We start from the raw sequence: 25,091 nt of genomic DNA, 5'->3' as shown, positions 1-25,091 counted from the left end.
ATCACTCAACACAGTTATTAGATTTTATTTATTATCATTATATTTTACTCCATAGAAACATGGGAAAGCACTGTGCAACAGCTAAACTGGTTTCAACAAACACGACAAACATCATAATTAAAAAAAAAAAAAAAAGCACACTAAATAAACTGATTTAGAGCAGGGCTGAGCAGACCTTTGTACACAGAGGCCTTGTTTAATTTTTAAATCAGACAGATTTGTCAATGAGGTCAAGATAAATTTGTTAAAATGTGTATGTCAAATACATTCAGGTTTATTCCAATACATAATTCTCATTTGTATAACCACACAAATCCTGCTAGAGTCTTTAAAATGGAAATGCTCAGTGGACCAAATGATTGACAAGAAAGTACCCATACTTTAACCCACCATCAGTATGCGAGCTAAATATATACTTATACTTAACTATGACTTAATTTATTGTATCCAAAAAGTCAGGTAATTCTTGGTCACCCATTAACTGTGTATTTTAGTAACAAAGTCTTCCATCTTAATTTTCTGCCTATATTGGTGTAAAAATGTTTTGATTTTCTCTTCTCTTCAGACAATTTTCATTACCAAGACACCGAATCACACTTGTCAAATAATGTAGGATGCCACACGACACCACAAAACACAAATAGACGTCGACAACTTAGCCGAACTGTATTATGACATCACAGCAAGCTAATGCTAATATAAGTGTTAGCTAATACAAATCCACTATGTGCTTAAACTGCAGGTCTGCTTACCTACTGGCTTTGAAATGATGTTTGGTGCACTGGCATCTTGCTGCCTTTTTGCTGACAAAATGGGTGAGGGTGTGCTGTGTTACTTTACTACTACTAAGTTTTTCCAGATGAACATAATTTGCGTGTACACTAATGAGAGATGCTGATTAATGATGAATACAGATAAGGCCTGTGATAAATAATAGATATCCATAGGTCAAAGGTGAATTTTGTTCAAGCAATCATGTGCCTTGTTAGAGAGACTGAGCAGGGTCAGAAGCCCACCATGCTCCACCAGCTCGATTACCACTATGAGGTTGCATGACGTACTCGCTGCTCATTGATCCTTGCAAAATTTCACATGGCAAAGGGGAGGGGCTCATCTCACTGCAGCCAGTTGTCCATAGACAAGGATACTGGCTGAACACACACAAGCGTTGGTATGAAATTGTGATCTGAAATAGTAGGCGGGGCCTCACCTGGAGCTGTTAGAGGCCAAAGTTGGAGGCATGTTGTTGGTCGGGGGATGGGAGAAGGTAGAGCTCCACCCCTCTGATAACACCTGAACACCTTGACATACAGGAAATCATATATATCACAATACTGAGGCATATTTTCTGAGGCATGATCGTAGTATTCTACTGCCACCTGGTGGCCAAGGCAGGCACACCGGAAGGAGCAGCACAATGAATTGCAGCATTAAATTGTGATTTTTTTATTCTATTTAATTGCAGTTACCTGAGGGGTGCGAGCAGTGTGGCAGGTAGTGATAGGGAGAGTGTCGCCCAGCGTAACCACGGTGCCGGTATCCGTGTTGATGATGGGATGGAAGTGGAAGGCTCCCACCATAAGAAAAAGTTGCACCTCCACCCGGTGAACACAGAGACCAACCTGATGAGTTATGGCAGAGATTCCATTTCAACTGTGAGATATGTCACACAGAATGGAACAGATATAGATCGAAGAAATATACTAAATAGGTCATATTCTCTAATATTGTGTTCACACTTTCATTCTGAAATTAGGAACTCACACGGTGGAATACCGACATTACCGTCCATTTGCTCTGCCAAGCCCCGCCCACCCAGGTTCCTGGGTTCAGCATAATGGAAAAAAGAAAAATCATATTGTTAATCATACAGCATGCTAACATCCTGGGTGGAAATGCTAAGGGTTAAACACAAGGCAACTTGTTTGTTCACTCTCACCTGTCTTTGGTGTCCAGGAATGCTTTGGCGAAAGGATTATGTTTGATTTTCAGAGCTGTGATCTGTTATAAAAAAAAATAAAAAACAAAAAAAGTCAATTTTTCTGGCTACATCTTCTGATGTGTTTATTAGAAAGAGTAAGCATTTTGAAGGACAAACAATATTATGAGGTGCATCCAGCAGACACATCCAAATCATCTTCAATGGTGATCACGACACATTTCTGCCTCTCATCAACCCCCACATAAACTTCATACGCTTTTCCGGAGCATTTTTTTCGATCAGGTTTTGAATGACACATCACGCATAACCGTACCTCGTCGTTCTGATAGGCGGTGACGGCGATGAACTGAGTCTCTTCGAAGGACACGTTGGAAACGAGACGACGCTGCGAGCCCACGCACACTATGTGCAGATGAGGTTCGTATTTATGAAGGGAGTTTAACATAATCTGGAAGACAAACAGAAAAGCACAAGTTTGCACATGCAGACTAAAGTCATGGTTTTTAGTCAAAATACTTTTCTTGAAATAAGCGCGAAAATACAATGCTACCCCCCCCCCCCCCACCACCACCACCACCACCACCACCACCATGTTAGCTGGAGTGTTGGCTCTTTGAATTTAGTTTATCTTCGCTCTCATCTCCCTCAGACATGATGGGTAAATTGATTTCCCAGTAAAACCCATAATTATCATAATGCACAAAATAAGATGCAATTTTTCAATTACAGTGCAACTTCAACCCCACTTTACTGCCCGGTCGGTGTGTGTCTGAGTGTGTGTGCGGGATTCTGAGGGATGATGACAAAGAACTTCAACACAGGAAGTGCATTAAACCGCGGCCAAACAATTAAGATGTGTTTATGGCGTTCCCGTGGTTACGAGGGGGCACGCAGGTGAAGTGTGTCAGAAGAGCTGCTAAAGTGGATTATTCCAAGCATTGCGCTCTCTCCCACTCCAATACAACAAGAGCGGAACAAGAGCACAAAATAAATAAATGGCTATACAATTATTATGATAATCATTTATTCTTTGAAATATTCATATTTTGGATAATGGTTAAAACACTTAGGAAAAAGCATGAAAAAGAAAAGCAATGGCTCATTCTTGGATACCTGTCCTTCCGCATTGCGTTTGTTGGTTAGTTTGACCTTGTCAAAGGTCACCGTCTCCTTCATCCAATGAGCTCCAAAGTTGGGCGAGTCCGGATGCACGTAGATGCCGACTTGGTCCCGAGCCGCGCCGCCTCCTTCCGCCTGGCCGGCCGTCAGCCACTCGCCGTTGACAAATTTCCAGCGGCAGCTGTCGGCCGGGATGAAGTCCAGGAGGAAGGAGTACATGGAACCCGGGTCCAGACCTGACACGTTGAACTTCAGGACAGGGAACATGCGTCTGGAACAAGCACATGACAAATGAGCAAATGAAAAATCGCTTTTGGTCTTTATGAATTTTGTTGGTATAAATTGGATGAGCCTCATTTTTTCAATATTTTAAATATCCAAGTCATGGTAATGTTTAATATAATTTGTCTGCTCTGCATTTTGCCTCCCCCCCCCCCCTTAAAAAAAAATACCCATTTGCTATTAGAGGTTACAATGTGTTTGCTGGAGCTGCAATATGTGCTTTTTCTTGAGTGATCTCGAGTGGGTGAAGATGTTTTAAGATAATTGGTGTGGTCAAAGAAAAGAAAGACGTACTAGACGAATGAAAACACTGCAATTAAGTTAGATGGAATAAATTTAAATAAATAAATTTTCAACGCAACAAACTTTAATAATCCTTTTAATTCGACTAAATGTTTTGCTTTTGTATAAACAAATTAATAAGAGTTCCCAGAACTATAATATAATAATTTACTATTTACCGTTTTTTTCCCATGTATAATGCGCCCCCATGTATAATAGGCACCCTAAAAATGGCATGTTGATGCTGGAAAAAAGCCTGTACCCATGTATAATACACACCCAAATTTTGACTTTTTTTTTTTTTAAAGTCCCAATGATCGTCACACACGCATCTGGGTGTGGTGAAATTTGTCCTCTTCATTTCACCCATCCCTGTGTGATTTTGATCCATCCCCTGGGGGAGAAGGGAGCAGTGAGCAGCAGCGGCGCCGCGCTCGGGAATCATTTGGTGATCTAACCCCCCAATTCCAACCCTTAATGCTGAGTGCCAAGCAGGGAGGCAATGGGTCCCATTTTTATAGTCTTTGGTATGACCCGGCCGGGTTACTTAAGTCCGTAAACGTAAAATTATTTCAGAAAAAAAAAGCATCTTTGGGAACAACCGGATGTTATTCTGCCGGTCAGTATCACTGCGCATGCAGTAGCAAACTCGATAGCGAAGAAATATGTGAGACTCTCAACGGGATCACCAATATTTGAGTGATGTTCCAGTTATTTATCACAATTATTTATTATTATAATAATAATATACATAATATATATAATAATTATTTATTTATTATTCACAATTGTCATGGTGATCTTTCTGGTGATTTCTTAACTAGGCTGGATGTATTTTTTTTTTAAATAAATAAACTTGACTTTTGTTGGCGTTGATTTCTCTGACTGCCCAGAAAGGCACCACCGTGATCAGTTAGGTTAAAATGAAAAGAGAGGAAAGTGACGTTGTAAAGTGACAGGATTTTCTTCAAAAATTGTTGTACCATGATTTTCTTAATTTCTTTAAAAAAAAAAAAAAAGTTTTTTTTTTTTTTTTTTTTTTTTTTTACCCATGTATAATGTGCACCCCAGATTTTAGGACAATAAATTAGTTACATTTCGCGCATTATACATGGAAAAAACGGTAAATATAATTTACTATTTACCTAACCCTAACCCCTAACCCTAACCTAAAATAAATGACTGTTTTTAATCGCAAAAAGTTGTGTTTTTTTTTTTTTTTTTTTACTGGCACCTTCTTCCATCTAGTTGCAGAGCATGTCAGTAATGGTTCTTGCAGTCACTGTACATCATTGGCAAGATAAACGAGCAAGACAATAATCAATATTTGGCCCGATAAAGTGAAATTCCTCCGGACTAATGCAGTTTTCACTACCATGTAGCTTGAGCCGTACTAAAATTAATTTTGTACATTTTTGCTCTTTTCGAGCTCTCAGTCTTATTTACCGGCCAGTCTTGGTGACTATCATCTCGTTGGTGATGTGTTGGAACTTCCTCCACAGCTCGGCGTCCTCCAGGGTGACTCGGAGTCCCCTTTCTGTGGGGTCGCCCTTTTCCCACCCGGCCTGAAGCTCATTCTCCACCGCGGTCAGCAGTCGCGATATGCAGGGCTGCGATGAGGTTTCGTCATCGTCCTGTCGCCGTTCCACTTTCATCTGCACGACACAATGGCAGAGTTTAGTCACCGATTCCATCTCCAACTGACTTTCGGAATATCAGAATTCATTTGTATGAAACTGCCTGGCAAATCTTGGCATGAGAAAGTACGTTTAAAACTTTGACTGGTACTATACTGTATAATATGTAATATCAAGCTTCTGAAAAAATATATATTTTCAAAATTTGGTCCCTCATCTACAGAAAAGAACGGTCTACAAAACCAGAACATTTGATGATACTGATGAAAACATCAACATAGAAGATACAGAAATACATGTGAATACTTGAAGAAATTGTAGTCATTAGGTAAAAAAAAAAGATTTTAACAGCCGAGAAAAATCAGACTTACCTGAGTTCTGAAGAAAAACAATCACCCAAAGAAGATGGACTTAAAAAAGATGAGCGCTAACAAGTGTTTGGGTGGAGATGTAAGAGAGCGCAGTGAGCGACGGAACATAATCCGTCGGCCGAAGCTCCTCCTTCCCTCGCCGCTCAAGATGCAAACACACCAACAATTACATTCAATGATGGATTCGAGAGCGCATCTATGTGGCCAAATAAAAAACACATTCCAGAAAGGACTGCTTGTTAAAACCAAAAACAATTTGTCCTCCTACTTTCATGCCATTGCCACTTGTTGAGATGCTCCAACAGGATGAAAAGACGACTTCCTCTTGATTGAACTTTTTCCTAAGTATCAACGGCAGGGACACACCAACATTTAAATGTCAGCAGAGAACATTGAATGAAACCACACGGACGCGCGCACACGCGGGCAGAAGCGTGAAACTGACAAGAGGTCAAACATCTGGAAACACACGACACCTGATCTGTGCATGTGTGCCGTGTGTGCGATTTAATCAGCGGGGAGATTTAGTGGCTTTAGCCTGTCGGCGGGCATGAAGACGGCGTGAACTAAAGCGGCAGGAAAACATCGGCAGGCCACACATCAACATCGAAAGGAATAAATCGACCAACGTAAGCATTTGAATAAAAATTTCAGCATCAAGGAAATGCTGTTGTTTTATTTGGTTTGCTTTGGAGGTCACATTTTAAGCATTCAGTGATCATGAATTTTTTTTGGGGTCATTTTTTAAATGTTCTAAAACAAATATAAATATTCACAAAAACAAAAAAGAAAATTTGCTCTGAAATATCTGGACAATAAAGCTGAATGAGAATATATTCCCCAGCAACTATGTAAAGCACTTTGAGATCAGAATTCTATCCTACCACGATATACAGTTTGCTCTTAAATAAATTACCAATTAACCAATAAACAGACTTGATCAAAAATGTAAAAACAGGATATCGTAATAAATAACAGAAATACGCAGAGGAAAAAAAGTGAGCAGATTTTAAAAAATAACATTCTATGCTGAAAGCAGGTGGGGAAGTAACATACAGAATATGGAAATACAATTTGTCTCCATGGAAACCACACCTGGCCAGCATCCTGAATGGTCACTCAGACATTTTAGAAACACACAGAACAACATTTGAGGATGCAGTCCCTGAAATACACAAAGACGACAAACCTCACTTTTGTGTTTTGGACCACTTACAGCTTGGATACATATATGCATGTATGTGTGCACGTTACCTGGCGAATGGGATGTAAGACAGGCCATACCTGCGGTAAAAAAAGCAGCAGAATTGTCATTTAATTGTAAAAGAAGCTGTCTTCTTTCCATTTTTGCAGTGAAGATGCAGTCAATGACAATGTCTAATGATGAACCTCTGATTTGAGTCAACAATGTATATATTAAGGGTCCCTTAAAATGTATCATATAAATAAAGTATTATTATTGAACTTAGCTGTCAACTCAGCATTGAGAGAAACATGAAGCCACCCCGCCAAATCTCATTGTACATGTGCACCAAAGCTTACCAGGTGAACGCTATAAACTGCAAGGCACAGAAGAGCAGTGCAAGGCCGTTGCTCTTCCACTAGAGGGAGACAAACTTCAGTAAATATATGCAACGTGTCCAAATTGCAAGCCATATTCCGTCATCCTATTCTCAAGAAACCTTTTTGGGTCTCCGATGGGCATTTTTTTAAAATTCTTGTTATTTAACGAATTGAATTTTTCACATATGCTTGATTTTCTGTAACTGGGCTAAAAAAACACAAGTATTTATTTCATTTTCCTCCCAAAAATACTGTTTCCAACTACCTGCTTTCAATCTCCAACTATATTTTCATATAATAACTCAAGAAAGAATAATGTCTATATATTTATGTCATGGCTGTCAAACTATTAGATGAATTTCTCACCCAGAAAGCAGAACACAATGTCAGCACCAGACACACCTGCAGACAGAAATATATAGTGATTGTTATTTCAGTTTTCAACAAAGTTAATGATTATCCCAGCAAGTTATAGATGACATCCCACAATCCTTCTCATCTCACCAGCATGATGACTGTGGCCAGTGCTCGTTCTTTGGCAAACATGTTCTTTAACTGTTGGATCGGTCCAATCAGGAACATGGTGCTAAAAGCACACCAGAAAAAGGCACGTTGGACGATGCATCAAGAAAGCAGCGGTGGTGTGATTGCACAATGTGTACCTGGATAAAGCGCAGATGTTTCCCACAGTGTACAGGACAGCGAACACAATGAGACCAAACCAAGGCAACCACAGCATACATGTGCCCTGAAACAAAACACCAGTGCAAGAGGTTGACCAGAGATGTCCAAACTATTTCCGTTACCCTGCCTGAATTTTAGCTACCCACGACAAGTATGACATCACAGGCAGGCACATCTACTCACCAAAATGGAGCACAGAACCCCAAAAATGAAACAGAAAAAGAAGCCTTTCATCCTTGTCCCCCAAGACAGTGTCGAAGCCTGATTGGCTCTCTGGAAGAGATGACATCATCATCATTTCCATTAAACACAATTAATTACAGAAACTCATTCGCATTTTCTCAGTATTTCCAAAATTATTTACTACTGCAGTGGCTGTTAGCTCAAAGCCAGAAAAACATGTTAGGTTAATTCAATGTTTGAATATTTAAAATTCCCTCTCGTATGTACCTATCAGATCCCGCGTTTAATACGTTTATAATAAGTTTAATAAGTTAATAAGTACATAGTGCAGCCAAGAGGGATAGGCTCCAACTTCCTTGAAAAACGATAACAGTGACAGAGGGACGTTGTTTTTCAGCGATCCTGACATTTTGAGCCAAAGAACTGCCTCGAGTGAGAATGTGTGGTTATGTGACAAAGGAAGGCACACCCGGTTCTGACTTTACTTTTGATTGTTTTGGAATTCTAGCCTGTTTTCCATGCAAATATTGTATTTGCTAATTATGTCATTCCGAGTCTACAAACAGCGATTAATGATGCACATTTTCTCAGCAGCCTAAGAGTTCTTTATCATAGTGCTTTGCTTCCTTCTATATTTATGGCCTATGACTGACAGGTTTTTCATACACAGAATATTTGTTGTAATTAAATTTATTTTAATTCAGATAAATGATATTTCAGCAACACGATATGAAATAAATGTTATAACGTGGCTATAATATCAAACGGACCCAACTTACAACTTGCTGACTCAAAACAGATTTTTTTTTGTACAGATTTTGCTATACTGGTTATTCTCTTTTTTTTAGTAATAATAATATAGAGATCAACTTTTTACTTTGAAGTCATATTCCTCCAAAGTAACGGTACGCTTTTTGGCTACTCTAACCACCTCTATTTTATTATTGTAAAAAATGTCAATAGGCTCACACTGTAATAGAGAATGGATGAGTGAATTCCTCTTAGGTCGGGTTGAACAAATAGTTGCAATAAAAAGTACAAATGAACCAACCATGCAACAATTCCAAATTAACATCTGTTACGGTTGTATTAGTGGTTAGCCTTTAGAAGCTAACAAGAAGCTAAAAAGAGCTGCGCGACTTGACATCACCTCCAGTATTCCGGTCCCGTCCGAGTTATTATCCCCATCTTCACCGCTCAGCACCTTCTTCAGTTTATCCATGTAGTTGCTCTCTTGCTGCCTACAAAAGCAACAACGTGTCCAAAAAGTTCCCAGGAGTTGGTGGAGTTAGGTGGACGAATTCATAAGAGGTGAGACGACGTACACCTCAATGTCCCCAACAGGTGGCCAGCTTCCGCCTGCAATACCGCTAATGACCTCTAGTGTCACTGTTTCCTCCTCTATCATATTTTCCAACTGTATGTAGTTTATCAGACATTTGTGACTCAATTCGGGACTTTTGCGATTAAAATAAATCTTTTTTAATAGTATTTTTATAAATATTATTAAATAATAATATATTTTAATAAAATTAAAATAACATTAAAACAGGTATTCAAAGATGGTTACTGTCAACCCTCCTCATATTTGCTTCCACCATTTGTCTGATTTTAAAATGCCAGCAAGATATTTTGATACTCTATTTTGTTTCGTTACATGTTACCAAGATTTTGACTGGTATAATAACACGATCGTGAAGTACTGCCGTACCTTTGTTCATCTTTGTTACTTTTGCAATGCGTTACTCTCAATGACTGTTTGTGTGTTGCAATGGTTAAGTTTCAAATGTGGCCTAGTGGCATCTTGTGCTTCCTCTTCTTTCAGCCTTTACCAGTCAGTTCATCGAGGCCTCGTAAGTCAAATTATTTCCCTGATTATTTTACATTAAAAAAAAAAGTCACTTAAAGTAGACGTATTTAGACAGCAGATGGCGCCGTACGACCGTGAGGTGTTGCTGAAAGGCGCCCAAACATTTACTGTGTTGTATGTAGTATACATATACCAGGGAAATTAAAATAAAAAACAAATACAACTGAACAGTATTGCAGGCAGTGACCAAATAATTCTATTGGAAAATTGCAATTCGTCGAAAGCCCCACACCTTAACTGACAATTTGCTTTAACCCAAGTCCTGATTTATCATGGAACCCATTTGACTAACTTGATTTTTGACACTGTAACTTGCTCGAATTTTGAATGTTGACACTTTATGACACTACTCATGCAAAACAATGCAGTGGTCTCAATGAATGGAGGTGTCATAATTTGCAATAAAATATAATCACCTGCGACCCTAAACAGGTTACATACCAAAGAAAACATGTATTTGCCCTATTACCGTTTTTTTCCATGTATAATGCGCAAAATTTAACTAATTTATTGTCCTAAAATCTGGGGTGCGCATTATACATGTTTTTTTTTTAATCCGGATATCATACGGAGGCCTCCATTACAGATGCACTTTCTTCTCTGCTGTTCACTTCAAACACGCTCCATACGAACACAATGCTCTCGTATCAGACGCTTGCTCGATCACCTGCTCGTTTGCTGTCACAATGTACCCTACACAAATCCGAAACATTTCTTCGCTATCGAGTTTGCTAGCGCATGCGCAGTGATACTGACCGGCAGAATAACATCCGGTTGTTCCCAAAGATGATCTTTTTTCTGAAATAATTTGACGTTTACGGACTTAAGTAGGAGTCAAAATTTGGGTGCGTATTATACATTGGTAAAGGCTTTTTTTCCAGCATCAACCTGCCATTTTTAGGGTGCGTATTATACATGGGGGCACATTATACATGGAAAAAAACAGTACTGTTATTAATTATTAATGATACAATTTGTTTGTACAATATGTCCAGACTAAGCGAATCAGTCTGTTCTGTTCCAGAGTGGTTGTTCATTGCATTCACGTCACTCATGGTCCAAAAATATTTCTTGACTACAAATGACGTACAATGGCACTGTATGCTTGTTCGCCTATCTAAGGTAGCAACGTATCGTGACAGGCAGAACAATTAAATGTTGTTCCTCTAAACTCCAGAAGGGACATGTGCATCCACTTTTTGTGGCATTTTTGTTTTGGGGAAATATCGAGAAAATATTTGCTGTGGCTCAATTAAGGTTGGGAAACACAGCATCAATGAACACATGCACATGTATGACAGCCAATGTGTCCCGCGTCCAAGTGACTAATTAGCTTTTGTTTACATGAGACAATGACCCACTTCTCCAATCCGTCTACCCCAAATAACAAGACATGAGTGGTAGTGGGGGGTGGGAGAGTTGGATGGTTCTCCAGGGTTCCTCCAGGTCACATGATCAAAACTATTCTGACCTGATTTTGAAGCTTCACATTTCTCAGGTTTAACCGGATATTCTTCCACATTGCTTCAGGAAGGTAATCCTGGCCCGCCGTACATCTTGGACCAGGTGGGCTCAGTCAGCCGACACAAACTCACCTTTTTTTCTGCTCTAAATCGAATTATTCAGCAATTGTCCACGTCACTGCCCTCTTCGCCTTAAAAAGACCCTTAAGCAAGAAGACGCCGCAACGTTCGCTCCAGTTGTGCTCCCTGGAGACGTGTAATTAGTGCTGCTTTGTGTGCGTGTACATGCACGTGTACATCATATTCGTGTTTATGGATCCCTGAGGCCAAATATTTCCTCAGTGAGATGTCTGGCGTTGTGGTTTTAGGTTGTGTTTATTGTATGCACAAGTTAATACCTCGCGGCATTATGGGTAAAAATAAATAAATACGTTTGGGAGACTATACTATTGTGTTTATACGAGTTTGAACGACTTTACAGTATGTTTGAATGACATTGTCAAAAATGTTTCCTCCACATTTCCACACTATAGAAACCAACAGTGAGGTCATCTCCAATAACATCCTGACAGTGAGGTCATCTCCAATAACATCCTGAAGTCGAGACCTTCCCAAGATATTTGCAATTCTGCGAGCTCATGCTAGTTGATGTTTAGCCGTTGACACTTTCCCAAAGGTTAGCTGTTGCTCACAGCTTTCTACAAAAGTGGGAAGGGCGAAGGAGTTCTAAGTGAATCTGGTTCCAGAGGAGCCCCTGAAGACGTGAGAGCCTCCTGGGCCGTCACTCTTTGTGATTAGCCACCAGCTGCCATTTAATGGTGCTTAACCTGTTTTCCAGCAAAAGACACAGAACTCCTCCAGACTGATCTCAGCCTGCCATGTCTCAAAAAGAATGTGAGCTACCATCACCACTTTTAGACACTGCTATCTGCAGAGGGAGAGTTCACTTGAGAGGTTTCCTTCAAAGAGACGCCACAGAACAACAAGCAGTTATCAGCAGACGTTGGAAACGCAAGCTTTCTCTGGTGATTGTTGTGCTCCTGCATGCGAGGAATGAATCACAACAGTCATCAGCACGACCTCGACCCAGCCTGCCCCCCTCCCTACTCTGATCATGCGACCAATCACCTCGCTGACCTTGCCAGCCGTGGCCATTACATGACTCCGCCTCCTGGCACCAATCTCCCACATAGGTGACACTCATGACCAAATCAAACACACCCAAATTGCAACCCCCTATTTCATCTTCCAGCGTACCTCCGCAACGGGACGGATTCTTATCCGGCCAAGTACTCGGGACATTTGATTTGACCTTTGACAGCGAGCAAAGATGTCACATTTAAATGACGTCTCATACGAGTAGGATGGATTTAAATTGTACAGCTTGAGTTACACATTTCACTTTTTTTGTCTATTCTTAATTGGCACAATTTGGATTTACATCACAGCAGTTTAAAAGGGAAAGTTGATTGGGTTGAACATTGGCACTTACGTAAGAGGTATGTAAAAATGATGTCAGCGCTAAAATCCAAGCCGGTTAAAAACTCGGCAGTGATTTAATGTCATTTTTATGACTACATTTGGCACATCTTAATAACCCCCATTATTTTTGGGCGGGGACTGCCTTTCTTTACACATCAACCTGGCGACATCATTGAAGGCAATTACACTTGCTCCTGCAGTGTAAATCCAGTCATAAGCTAACAGAAAAACAAAATGGCGAGTAAGCCAAGCTCTTCAGAAGATCTCACACAGCCATCCAGAATCCACACCCGGTCTTCACTTCGCCTTCTCCGCCTTGTTCACTCCATTAGCCGCGAGCAGCAGGCCGAGGGCCGAGCTCGTCGCTAATTATGCCACCAGAGCTCATTAGCCGAGCCGCCATCGTCTCTGTCCCTGCTAATGATGTCGGACGCAGCGCGTGGACGCCTGCGCTCGCTTAGTTCCCACCAGCGCTAGCCATTCCATCAAAGACCCGAGTGACTGTCCGGGGGTCAACGTGGCCGTTGACGCTTCCTCTGGATGCCCGAACGCAAGCGCCTTCGTTAACACGATTGGTCACACGGTCGGACGGCACCTGCAGCTCAACATGCTCTCAGACGTTTCATCTGAGAAAAGATGGTGAAACAAGGCGACTATTCATCTGGCGCTCACGCCAGCGGAAGCCAGCGCCAACCCAATTTTAGCTCGTCGCGTCTTATTGGTGTGACGGAGGCCGTGGGTAATAATTGGATAACGAGCATTTGAGACAAGTTGAGATCTAATTTACTTGTCTCAGAGTCCATGTTTGAGCGTCTGGAAGCTTCAAGTGGTGTCTGTCTCTGCCGTGGATGTCTCTAATTCTTTGGGTTTAACACAGGCGCTAGCTTATACTTACCTGCCGGTGGTCAAAGGTGGAGCAGTGTGCCTTGACATTCTTTGGCCTAAAATGGGGGGACGGCTGTGTTCCGAGTGTAATTACAGTCATTCACACCAATGCACACCTGCTTGCTGCTTTTTGGAAAGTTGATGTACGTTGATGGATGTCGTAAAGTGTCACCACCTTGACTAGCTATCCCACCACCATGCTAACCGCTAACGTAGGTATATTCAACAAATAATGCATCTATCTGTGATAGGCTGAACAATTTCATTCTTTTTTATGTAATAAAAGAGGCTAGAAATAAAATAGTTTGAAAATCATACAACAGAATAATAATTGTTTTAATGAACTCAACTGTCCCTCATTTCACATTTATGAGTAAATTGAGACTATTTTATTTACTTAATGTGCTATTTTTGTTTGGAGGTGCATGTGAGATTTTCCTGATGTAAAACATGCGCCTTGATTCAATAAACGGTTGGGAATTACAGACAGCGTTCCCACAGCAATTAGCATGTGGCCTACGATTGACCAGCAGGGGGCACTGTCACCTGTTTTCAAACTACGGATAGTCTCCTAAAATAGTCACATGACTGAGCGACCACCAACATGTTGTTGCTTTTAAGCCTTGAACGCTTCTTCTTGTCTTTTTTTATTGTGGTTAATGAAATGGGAGAGACGTTTTACAAACGCTCCCCTGAAGATTTCGATTTGAGATTCTCCTAAAAGATTCATCTAATCTGTGAGTAAGGACTTTAAATGGTTTTCTTGGGTTGTTTCTTAGGTTCTTTTTGGACAACATAATAGCTACCCTGCTAGTAGATAGTGTGCTATTTCAGGCAGTGGTTAAGAAGAAGGTTAAAATCATTATTCAAGTGTGTGTTTTGCCACTCAAAAGTACGCGTAGCATCATGGTGAAAAGGTCGCTTCCTAACAGGCTATCGTTTTCTCTCACGTCACATTTGCACACTGCCACACTGCTACGCGCTGTAAAGACCGAACAGGTACCAATTACTTTAAGCTGGTTGAGGAGGAATACCGTTTTTTTTCATGTATAATGCGCCCCCATGTATAATACGCACCCTAAAAATGGCATGTTGATGCTGGAAAAAAGCCTGTACCCATGTATAATACGCACCCGAATTTCGACTCCTACTTAAGTCTGTAAACGTAAAATTATTTCAGAAAAAAGATCATCTTTGGGAACAACCGGATGTTATTCTGCCGGTCAGTATCACTGCGCATGCGCTAGCAAACTCGATAGCGAAGAAATGTTTCGAATTTGTGTAGGGTACATTGTGACAGCAAACGAGCAGGTGATCGAGCAAGCGTCTGATACGACAGCATTGTGTTCGTATGGACCGTGTTTGAAGTGAACAGCAGAGAACAAACCGCATCTGTAATGGCAGCCTCCGTATCATATCGGGATAAAAAAAACAATATATATATATATATTTTTTGTACCCATGTATAATGCGCACCCCAGATTTTAGGACAATAAATTAGTTACATTTTGCGCATTATACATGGAAGAAAACGGTAATCACTTTAGATCCAACACCACAAAAAATCGGTAGCGATCATCTGACGATTGGGCCTAAGAAAGGTCGTTGAGCTCCCAATCGGCCCGATTATCGGTCCGCGCGTATCGTAAAGGCAGACTCCGAGAGGCCCTTTGTAAGCAGGGTGGAGCGTTTATGTTCAAACTCCCTATCGTTGGTAAATGTACACTTTTGACTCACTATATTTTTAAGCCTGAAGGATCGTCTCGCTATGTGGCGGCATTCAGGAGCAGGCGTGCGTATGAATAAACGCAGCTTGGCATTTGGAAGCTGATGAAAAGGTTTGATACCGCCACGCTGCTACGCTTTCACTGAATGGCGGCGAGTGGCACCAGCGCTCAGGGCGAAGACGCCCCCCCCCCCCCCCCCCTACGCCCCAACCCGACCCTTCACGCATCTGTTCCTATCAGCTGGCCGAGCTAGCTAATGGCTTTCCCGCCACGTCCTTGCCACTTTACATGCAGTAATATGAGCGAACGTGCCATTTCGTTGTAGATTTAAACGCCAGGATAGGTGGGGGGGTGGAAAGACAGCCATTTCAACGCACAGCGGTGCCTCGATTTACAAGTGACCACATTTATGAGATTTTTTAAATACATGCTGTGACTTGATCATCTTTTTTCTTTGACTTATGATCAAAAACTGTGAACTGACAGTGAACAGTTTTAGGAAGCTGTTTCTCCCCGTTCAAGTTAACTGTCCGACTCATCTTAGAACAGAGAGAATTACACTTGTTTTTTTTACCAAACCATATAATGTTGCCTAACAAAGATCTACTAGCTTAATATTAATACATAACTGTTCATACTGTTTGTTGGCATAATGCTAATTAGACTTTTTGAAGACAAAGCTATTTGGATGTTTATTTCGACACAAAACTTCCACTGAGAGCAGCAAAAAAAAAAAAAAAAAAACCTGAGTCCTCGCTTTTATAGGAATTGTTCTTCCCTATTGCCAGTTATTGTGAAACGACTTGAAATTAGTTCACTGCCACCATACAACACTTATATTCCAAATTTACGCTCACTATTCAAAGCAAATAATTGTCTCAACAACAGCTCTTATCTTGAAAAACCCAAGGCACTGGCTATTGACTAATTGTACACTATAGTTTGTCATCTTGTAAATGATGTTAGCACATTAGCCAACAAAACGATATTGCTATAGTTATGAACACTAACAATATAACAATATACTCACTAGCATATATTCTTTGTCCTCTGCAAAAAATAAGTCAAATGACTGCATCTTATTTGCAACTGTCTTCTTTGCGTATGTATTATGTATACGTTATACTGCCCCCTGGTGGCCAAGGCACTCACACCAGTAAGAGCAGCACAATGTGAGCCGCGCATTTTTATTTTGTTGTTATTCTGGAGCCTGGAAGCGAATCACGGCATTTCCAGTCAAGACAATGATGATAATGCTTTGCATTACAGGAATTAAACGTGTTAAACTAAAGGTACCGCTGTCATGTAGACCAGGTAAGCATTAAGCCCCACCTTTCCGAGCTGTTCCTCCATATGCCCCCCGGCGCCCCCACCCAGCCACCTTGCCACTTTTCTTTCTGTAATGGATGAAGGCAGCACTCGCCTTGCATGCAGGAAAGGTTTAATTAAATCATCGTCCAATCATAATCCACGTTGTTAATTAAACTGGATAATTTATAAGTACAAAAGCGACTATTTATTAGCTGCTGTGCGAAGTGCGGCTGAACATTGGCGTGCGCGCTGGCCATGCGCGCACGCCTACACTTGCGGGCCCGCTGGCCCTCCCCTCCCTTTCCAACCTTTTACTATTGATGCTCTGCATGATTGATAATGAGAGCGAGGCCGCGCTCTGCTCGTCTAATGGCCGCGCAATTAAAATTGCCTGTAAATGAGCCGCGGCTCGTTCCTGCTAATCTATGCGACTTTGATTGAATTTGTCAGCGCTAATTGAAAAATACTGCTATTTAATGTCACCACACATCAGGACGCCTTTAATGACATCGTGTCCCAGTGACCCTTGGGGGGTGGGGGCGTCCAAGCGTGCCCTTGACTCAGCCCATCAAAGGAGTGGGGGGGGGCATCCACCGGGAGATTCACTCGGGGTCGGAGGTCATGTGGCTACATATGATAATGTGGCGTCGGCGAGCATTTGAAGCCGACAGACGCTTCAATCCATTAGTTGAGATGTAATGAGGGTTTAAAATGTGTCATTTCCAATTTGTCCTACCTGGGTGGAGTTTGCATGTTTGGCCGAGCACTCTGACTTATTGGCATCTGAAAACACACGGTAAATATAACTGAAGTGGACTTGGAAGGCTAGAGCTTGGAGTCCAACCCCCGACCTCACGACTGTGAGGTGGATGTGCCATGAGCAATAATAATTTAACATAAAGAATGAAAAATGTTAAAAACAAAGCACTACAGCAAGGGCAGGGTCTGGTGCTCAAGAAAGGAAAACGGACTCATAAATATGGGAAATGAATGAAGATGAGCGGTATGGATTATGAAGAAAGGATGGATGAAGTGAAACTTCTTCAATCAATAATCACTCTGTGAAATTTCCCAACTTCGAGCGACGCTCACACGCACGTGCAAGTTCAAAACAGTTCCTCGTCAAATGCCAAGAGGCGGTTGTGACGTCACGACGCCTAGCCAATCGTCGGCTGGCGTTGTGCAAGGAGGGGCGTGGCATCAACCAGCGCAATTAAACAGCGGGGAGCGCAAATTGAAATCGCCAAACGTCAGCGGACGCGTCTTTGCGGTGCGGAGGAGAGCGCAAACCTTTTGGAGCCACTTGGTTGGGGGGACACCACGGTGACGGCGGCTCGGATGGAATGCGTGTACGTTCGGCTCCCCTGAAGCTTCCCGGGCTCCGTCCGTCCGACCGAAGCCTCCCGCGCTCCAAGCGAAGCGTGCCGGGCTTCCCTAAAGCCCGCGGGGCTCCGTGGCCCCTCCACCGCCCGCCGCGCCGCGCACAGTGCTCGTCGTCCTGTCCCCGGCGTCGTCGTTCCTATGAGTGCGACGTCTAGCCCGCCGTTCGTGGTGATGCAGCGGCCACTCGGAAGCAGCTCCGCCTTCAGCATCGACTCTCTCATCGGGGGGCCTCCGCAGCCCAGCCCGGGACACTTCGTGTACACGGGCTACCCCATGTTCATGCCGTACCGCTCGGTGATGCTGCAACCGCCGCCCCCTCCGCCTCCGCCGCCCGCTTCCCTGCAGCCGGCTGGACATCCCCAGCACCCGCACTCGCACATGCCGGCGCTGCAAGGCGGCTTCTGCTCCAGCCTGGCTCTCACCTCCACGCTCATGGCCTCGCTTCCCGGAGGATTTTCCCCAAGCCAGCAGCACCAGGACGCGGGCCGGAAGCACGCTGAGGACGCCAAGAGTTTGGCTTCGATGCCGGCCAAAGAAGACGCGGATACGTCGGTGCAAGCGGCCGCAGGTACAAATTCTGATTGCATGCATGGGGATTTTTTTTTTTTTTTATGATTTCAAATTGGAGGGAAGTTACTAAATTGATGTTATTATTCAGTAAGTTAGTTTAACAGACGGAGGCCAGTTGCTATTGAGGAAATATGAGGAATTATGGTTAGTCATTATTAATTATTATTAATATTATTTTACTATTAAGGATGCCCTCAACTGCTGTACTAAGTGTATGGGGGTGGGACGCCAGAATATTTTAAAAACAAAACAACAACAATGCAGAAAATCGGGTCAAATTGACCCACGTAGAGCGGGTTGGTCCAATTGTTATCTTGACCCAGCCATTTTGAGAGCTTATGAAAAAATGGATGGGTGGATATTAACGTCACTTTCCGAATGTGTACTTTTGATATGGTGTCAGCGCGAGGACACGCGAGTCCGCACGAGTCCAAAGAGGACGATTGCGCGCGCAGAGACGAGAGCTTCTCTATGGACAGCGACGCGGACTACAGCTCGGACGACAACATGATGAGCTCCGCGGCGGCCGGGCTGGACGACAGCCTGCACCTCCACGGTTCGGCCGGGTCCGGCTCGGGCCCACCGGGAGGTGGTGGAGGGGGAGTAGGAGCTGGCGGCGGCGGGGGTAAGAACCGGAGGCGGCGGACCGCGTTCACCAGCGAGCAGCTGCTGGAGCTGGAGAAGGAGTTCCACTGCAAAAAGTACCTGTCGCTCACCGAGCGCTCCCAGATTGCGCATGCGCTCAAGCTGAGCGAGGTGCAGGTCAAGATCTGGTTTCAGAACCGGCGCGCCAAATGGAAACGGGTCAAAGCTGGCAACGTCAACAACAAGTCCGGGGAACCGTCGCGGAACCCCAAGATCGTAGTTCCCATCCCGGTGCACGTCAGCCGCTTCGCAATAAGAAGTCAGCACCAGCAGCTGGAGCAGAGCCGACCCTAGGACCCTCGAGAACTTTGTCGAGTACAACTGTCGAGAACTGGCCTCTCTTCAGCGCACTTATCGCTCGTTTAATTTGAAGAAAAGAAGAAGAAAAAAATCAGGCCAAAGCTTAAGTCAAGACATGTAAATGCGTTTTTTCTTAAACAAGTGCAATGGAATCTAAATAAATTCATTTAGGACATTAATGTTCTAATTTAAAGGGACAACATTTGAACAAAATATAATCAACTGAAAGGAGGATGAGGATGATGATGACACAATAGTATCAAATTGTTTTTTTACGAGGTTTCTTCTTCCCCCAAGGCGCTGCTAGTTTATTTAAATCCTAGTGTGCTCAGTAAATTCCAGTGACGATAAAAATAAATACGTGTCAATCAAAAAAAAAAAAGAAGAAAAATGTCTCTTTTTTCTTTGTGCACATCAGCATCCATTTATGTGGACTTCAAAGTCAATATTTTAGAAATGAAAGTTGAGAGGACCAGTGCGCTTAAGGCCTCAAAAGGATAATAATAATAATAAATGGACAATTTTCCCATTGTCTATAAATGAAATCATCCAACGGCAGGAATGTCACATAATTGCCGTTATTCTTATAGAAATAGTTTTTTTTAGAAATACATTTTTGATTAACATTTTTTTATTTAGTTCTGTAACAAAGAATGAAAAATGATAACGGTACCTAAATAAAAATGAACTAACGACAAATTCCATGACATTCAGACAACCAATGTTTCACTTAAATAATAAAATTAAACAAAATTGGGTCACGTGAAACATTCCATCCCTAAAATAATAATATGACAGTATGCCAAATAAGGCGCTCAGGCGTGCACGCCGAGAGGAAAGAGAAGCGGAAACTTGGATCCTATTCAAGTCACGTGAAAATGACAATCGAAATGAAACGAACAAGTTAAAGTCTCTCTCACTGACGTCAAATGCAGGCACATCGCACGCCGGACATTTGAGGTTGAAGGCCTTTTTTTAACGCTGAAAATACTCATCGAAATATGGAAATCATTTATTGTTTTGGTTACCGGTAATTGTATTAAAGAGAAGACGATTTTACTTCAGCGAATCTTTATCTCCATCATCTTGGATGAAATGACTTTTTTTTTTTTACGCCAATTCTTTTACTAATTTTATTTTCAATTATAATGATAATTTTTGACAGATCCAGCTTGATCAAATTTCTTGTTGCTGTCCTAAGTCATTCATTGACATGTTGAGGATTTTGTAAACGTGACGTGATGATAATTTTTGCTTGAGGCAATCACGTCAGTCGGCTGAAATATGACAAATGAACCCAAAGGGAATGTAACTCATCTCGTCTAAATGTTTACGCATGCCTAGTGCCAGTGGGCCTGTTCCAAATGTGAATTACTAAGAATGGTGAATTACTAAGAAATTAGTCGCGTTTTGTTACTATAAAATGGTGGACAAATGCAGTCTTATTAAGCTTCAAAAATACGTGTCTGTTTGCAACTAATATTGCAAATATTAAAATGCTCGGCTACAATATTTGGAGTTGTGTGAGCAAAACGTCTTCCAGCTTACTTACAAAGGTACTCTCCAGAAACGATCCCTAATAATTTCACAGGTTGACAAGTCACCCAGAAAAATCTAAACAATAACCGACGTTATTGTTGCACTCACCCGGCGAGTCTTCTCCGGTGCTGTAATGCAAACACATTAACACAAAGTTCAATGCGTGTGCTGCATCGTGTTTTCGTCCGTGAAATGAAAAAAAGGAGCCAAGCAGGTCCAACGTCGAGGTGGTCTTTTTACAATTCTCACTGAATTTAAGTTTTTCTCAAATGCGGGTAGAAGGTGGCATTTTTGGTGGCTCAAAACAGCATTTTTCCACGTGCCAGACAATTTTCAAGGCTAATGATTGTTTCAAAAGGTGAGTGAAATAAATAAAATACAGGTAACAACCAATCAACTTGCAGACATCCCATGACCAAACACAGGTGAGTCGTGATTGGTCGCTACCTGAGCACAACGCAAACGTGACGTCATTTACACCGCAAGTAGCAAAATGCGTTCTTATTGAACAAGAAAAAAAATAAACTCACCAAATTAATTACTCTAGAGAACAATATTAACTTCTTGGATTTTTAAAAACCTAATCTTTATTTGTAATACCGTTTTTTTCCATGTATAATGCGCCCCCATGTATAATGCGCACCCTAAAAATAGCATGTTGATGCTGGAAAAAAGCCTGTACCCATGTATAATACGCACCCAAATTTTGACTCCTACTTAAGTCTGTAAACGTAAAATTATTTCAGAAAGAAGATCATCTTTGGGAACAACCGGATGTTATTCTGCCGGTCAGTATCACTGCGCATGTGCTAGCAAACTCGATAGCGAAGAACTGTTTCGGATTTGTGTAGGGTACATTGTGACAGCAAACGAGCAGGTGATTGAGCAAGCGTCTGATACGAGAGCATTGTATTTGTATGGAGCGCATCTGTAATGGCGGCCACCGTATTATATCCGGATAAAAAAATAAAATAAAAATTGTACCCATGTATAATGCGCACCCCAGATTTTAGGACAATAAATTAGTTAAATTTTGCGCATTATACATGAAAAAAAACGGTAATTTTATGAATAATTTTTATTGGATGTACTTGCCCAGTCGGCCCAGTTCGGTCGATGGCTTCTTGTGAGACCAAGTAAACGTTGCAGGTGAATTTTGAAACCAAAGTGAGTGAACATCATTCTGGTCTTTATTGAAAAGAGACAGACACATTACAGTAGAAGATTCTCTGTTATCTTACTGTACATCCAACTAAACAATTATTAGAACCACAAGCACATCAATAATGTGTCTGAACGAGAAATCAGAATATTAAAAACATGGATGGACTTGGAACCAGTTGAGGGGGTCAACCTATACAAAATACACGTGAGAGACGAGCTAACAAGCTAACGTTGAGGTCACGGCTAGCGTTAAACGGCTTTTGTCTGAGAGCTAGCTGCACTTCTCTTGTTGGCCCACATAAAAGTTTATTCACACTGGTTTTTTTTAAACTTGTGCTAGCATAGTAGAAGAATGTCCAGCACAGACAAAACAAAGGGTACTTCAAGCCAACGGTAGCCGCTAACCTTGTCCAAAACTAAAGTAAAAGCATCCAATTGCAAATAGCCTCAAGGCTACACGCTAATGCTAAGTGAATTTAGTGCATTTTTTTGACATAAATAAAATAGCATGAAAAAATATAAAATAATAAAATAAAAGTTATTTTAAGGAGACATCATGGTGAGGGCGGGGTTTCCACGATCACAGGTTGAAGGAAGGCAGATGGGTTATAACAAAGGCAAAAAAAAAAAAAAAATCAACGTTAGAGTGTCTGTGACTTTAAACTGGGCACACACATACCAATCGGGCCTTGTTTGCAGACAAACAAATACTTAACCCAGATACTTCTAGAGAATCCAAAAGAACTTTAGATTATCCGGCAGCCTGTATGCCCCGTGGCACCTCTCACAGGCCAATGTTGGTACTACAACATACATCTGGACCAAGAGGGAGAGACTTTGAAAGTATTTCAAGATGATTCACATCTGAATAGTCAAAAACTTAAGCAGTTATTAGGAGGTCATAGTTGAACAAACTGCCCAAATATTAGCGTTTCAGGATTTCAGGATGAGGTAAAACGTACTTTACAAGTGAACTTTGAATTGCAAACTTTTCAATGCACAGGTCCAAATGATTCAGTGTTTCAGTACTATTTGCACAACTTGCCGTTGTCTAATAAGAAGCACGTGTGTACCCAGCTCAAGATTTATACACAGGTTGAGGGTTGAGTTGGCAAACGGACAAACGGTTCCCTCCATTGCTCAGCAGTCACGTGGTGAGGAAACACAGCGAAGGAACGGCACATTCAGTCAAATCAATGAGATATGCGAGACTATTTTGGGCCATTAAGCTCACTTTGTAGCCCTCAGTCATCCACTAATGCAGCCTTGCTTCCTAGTTGTCACACCTGACACAGTGAAGCCAAAATAGAAGAGAGTAAATAAATAAATAGTCTCCCGGGTTGGCGGTTAAACTTGAAGCCGTGGATAAATGAGCACCACCTTCAGTCTAGCGGTTGTCAGCACATCTCAAGGAGGACCGGTAACATTGTTTTTAAATTAATTTGCACGCAAGAAAAAGCCCTTCCTAGCTCCGAGCTGAAAGGCCAGCAGGAGCTTACGAGAAGATATCCTGAAGAGGTTAGATTCCCTTTTTTGCTCCAGAAGGAAGTGGACACACATGAAAGCACGCAAACTCACTGAGTGTTAAAGGGACGGTGTGTAGATCCAAAAAAAAATCAGTCTTTTTGAGCATTGTTTTTGAAATGATGCTAAAGTGGTTAGCATTCTCCACGCACGGGACTTTTTGCTAAAGCTGGCGCTTTTTGGGACACGAGCACAGTACCTTCAAGCAGAGGTGGGAGGACGTTCATCGACAAGTCCAGTCAAGTCATTATTACTTGGCGAGTTCTTCAAAGTCATATTTTACAATCTTGCTCAGTCACTCATTTTGCCATTCCACATTCACACATTCCAAAACAGCAACCTCAAACCCCGCCCCTTCCACCTCTGCCTTTCAAATGGCGCCGCGCTCGCGTTGGGACCAAGTCTTTGCGGTCAACTTCACCATGAAGACGTGTGAGCACCATTTGCACGCTAGCGCTGAACCACCGTGCCCCTGAGCCTGATCCGACATTCCCCGTCCAGCAGTCCAGATAGCAAAAAGTCCAAACATGCCAGATTTCTCCCCCTTAGGTTACGTACGTATTTGTCACATTTAACACGGGTAAATTAGTTCACAGAAGTTAGGGAAAAAATGGAGCGGACACGGGGCCGGGAGACGATATGCTTGGGTCGGGGAAAGTGACGCTGCCTGAGAGCAAACTGGCCTTGTAGTGTGTGAAGAGAAGGATGACACCGGCCATCCAGAGTCTGAGGTGAAAGTGATGCCGGTGCAGTACCCAGCATGCTTTGGGTACTCCCCGCGCTCGTCACTTGGTTCAACCAGTCCGACGGGCGAGGCGGGCGAAGCCCAGAGTCACGACAAGTAGCGGGCGCTACCCGAAAGAAGGACGACGCTTCTCCCAACGAGGCCTCAGATGAAGGCGCTGCCGCCGCCGGCGGCGCTGCCCGTGCTGCTGCAGCTGTTGTTGCGGTTGGCGTTGCGGCGCGACAGGTTGGGCGTGGCCATGAGCGGGTAGCGTTCATCCGGGCAGCCGTACTGGGCTAGCGTGTCCACGCACTCCTGGCTGTTGGCTTGTCGGGCGTACGCCAGGGCGCTGTTGCCGTGGGCGTCCCTCGCCATCAGATCCACGCCGTACTGTAAAAGAATATTTTTGAATCAGATGCGCAAGATACGCCTCTCGCCCCG

At 42.4% G+C, this 25,091-nt stretch overlaps 4 protein-coding genes across 6 annotated transcripts in view; 1 reads left to right on the top strand and 3 right to left on the bottom strand.

Annotated features, from left to right (window-relative positions):
- Window positions 1-9: 9 nt before the first annotated feature.
- On the bottom strand, window positions 10-3,331 carry LOC133149989 (T-box transcription factor TBX19-like). The gene is made up of 7 exons (XM_061272240.1): window positions 3,056-3,331; window positions 2,256-2,390; window positions 1,940-2,001; window positions 1,765-1,823; window positions 1,470-1,622; window positions 1,211-1,301; window positions 10-1,151 (listed from the first exon to the last, which is right to left on the bottom strand). Exons 1-7 carry the CDS (start codon window positions 3,326-3,328, stop codon window positions 986-988), a joined length of 939 nt encoding a protein of 312 aa, XP_061128224.1. The 5' UTR covers window positions 3,329-3,331; the 3' UTR covers window positions 10-985.
- Window positions 3,332-6,269: 2,938 nt separating this feature from the next.
- Window positions 6,270-9,421, bottom strand: LOC133150410 (vesicle transport protein SFT2B-like). 2 transcript variants are annotated; one of them, XM_061272917.1, is made up of 8 exons: window positions 9,214-9,421; window positions 8,064-8,153; window positions 7,859-7,944; window positions 7,701-7,782; window positions 7,563-7,598; window positions 7,176-7,234; window positions 6,888-6,917; window positions 6,270-6,798 (listed from the first exon to the last, which is right to left on the bottom strand). In XM_061272917.1, exons 1-8 carry the CDS (start codon window positions 9,283-9,285, stop codon window positions 6,762-6,764), a joined length of 492 nt encoding a protein of 163 aa, XP_061128901.1. In that variant the 5' UTR covers window positions 9,286-9,421; the 3' UTR covers window positions 6,270-6,761. The 2 variants fall into 2 exon arrangements, with proteins under 2 accessions (XP_061128901.1, XP_061128900.1); XM_061272916.1 differs by lacking the exon at window positions 7,176-7,234.
- A 7,702-nt stretch (window positions 9,422-17,123) lies between these two features.
- gbx2 (gastrulation brain homeobox 2) lies at window positions 17,124-20,081 on the top strand. Its single transcript, XM_061272167.1, has 2 exons — window positions 17,124-18,752; window positions 19,158-20,081. Exons 1-2 carry the CDS (start codon window positions 18,323-18,325, stop codon window positions 19,691-19,693), a joined length of 966 nt encoding a protein of 321 aa, XP_061128151.1. The 5' UTR covers window positions 17,124-18,322; the 3' UTR covers window positions 19,694-20,081.
- Window positions 20,082-22,406: 2,325 nt separating this feature from the next.
- Window positions 22,407-25,091, bottom strand: part of agap1 (ArfGAP with GTPase domain, ankyrin repeat and PH domain 1) — a 42,581-nt gene continuing 39,896 nt past the window's right edge. For both annotated transcript variants that reach the window (XM_061300773.1, XM_061300765.1), the window contains one exon: window positions 22,407-25,040. In XM_061300773.1, coding sequence (XP_061156757.1) covers window positions 24,816-25,040 — 225 coding nt within the window. In that variant the 3' untranslated portion in view covers window positions 22,407-24,815. The remainder of the gene's footprint in view (window positions 25,041-25,091) is intronic.

The sequence above is a fragment of the Syngnathus typhle genome, linkage group LG2 (genome assembly GCF_033458585.1).
Source record: "Syngnathus typhle isolate RoL2023-S1 ecotype Sweden linkage group LG2, RoL_Styp_1.0, whole genome shotgun sequence".
NCBI classification, from domain to species: domain Eukaryota; kingdom Metazoa; phylum Chordata; class Actinopteri; order Syngnathiformes; family Syngnathidae; genus Syngnathus; species Syngnathus typhle.
The sequence above is the reverse complement of the archived record's forward strand: the minus strand, read 5'-3'. Positions and strand labels throughout refer to the sequence as shown.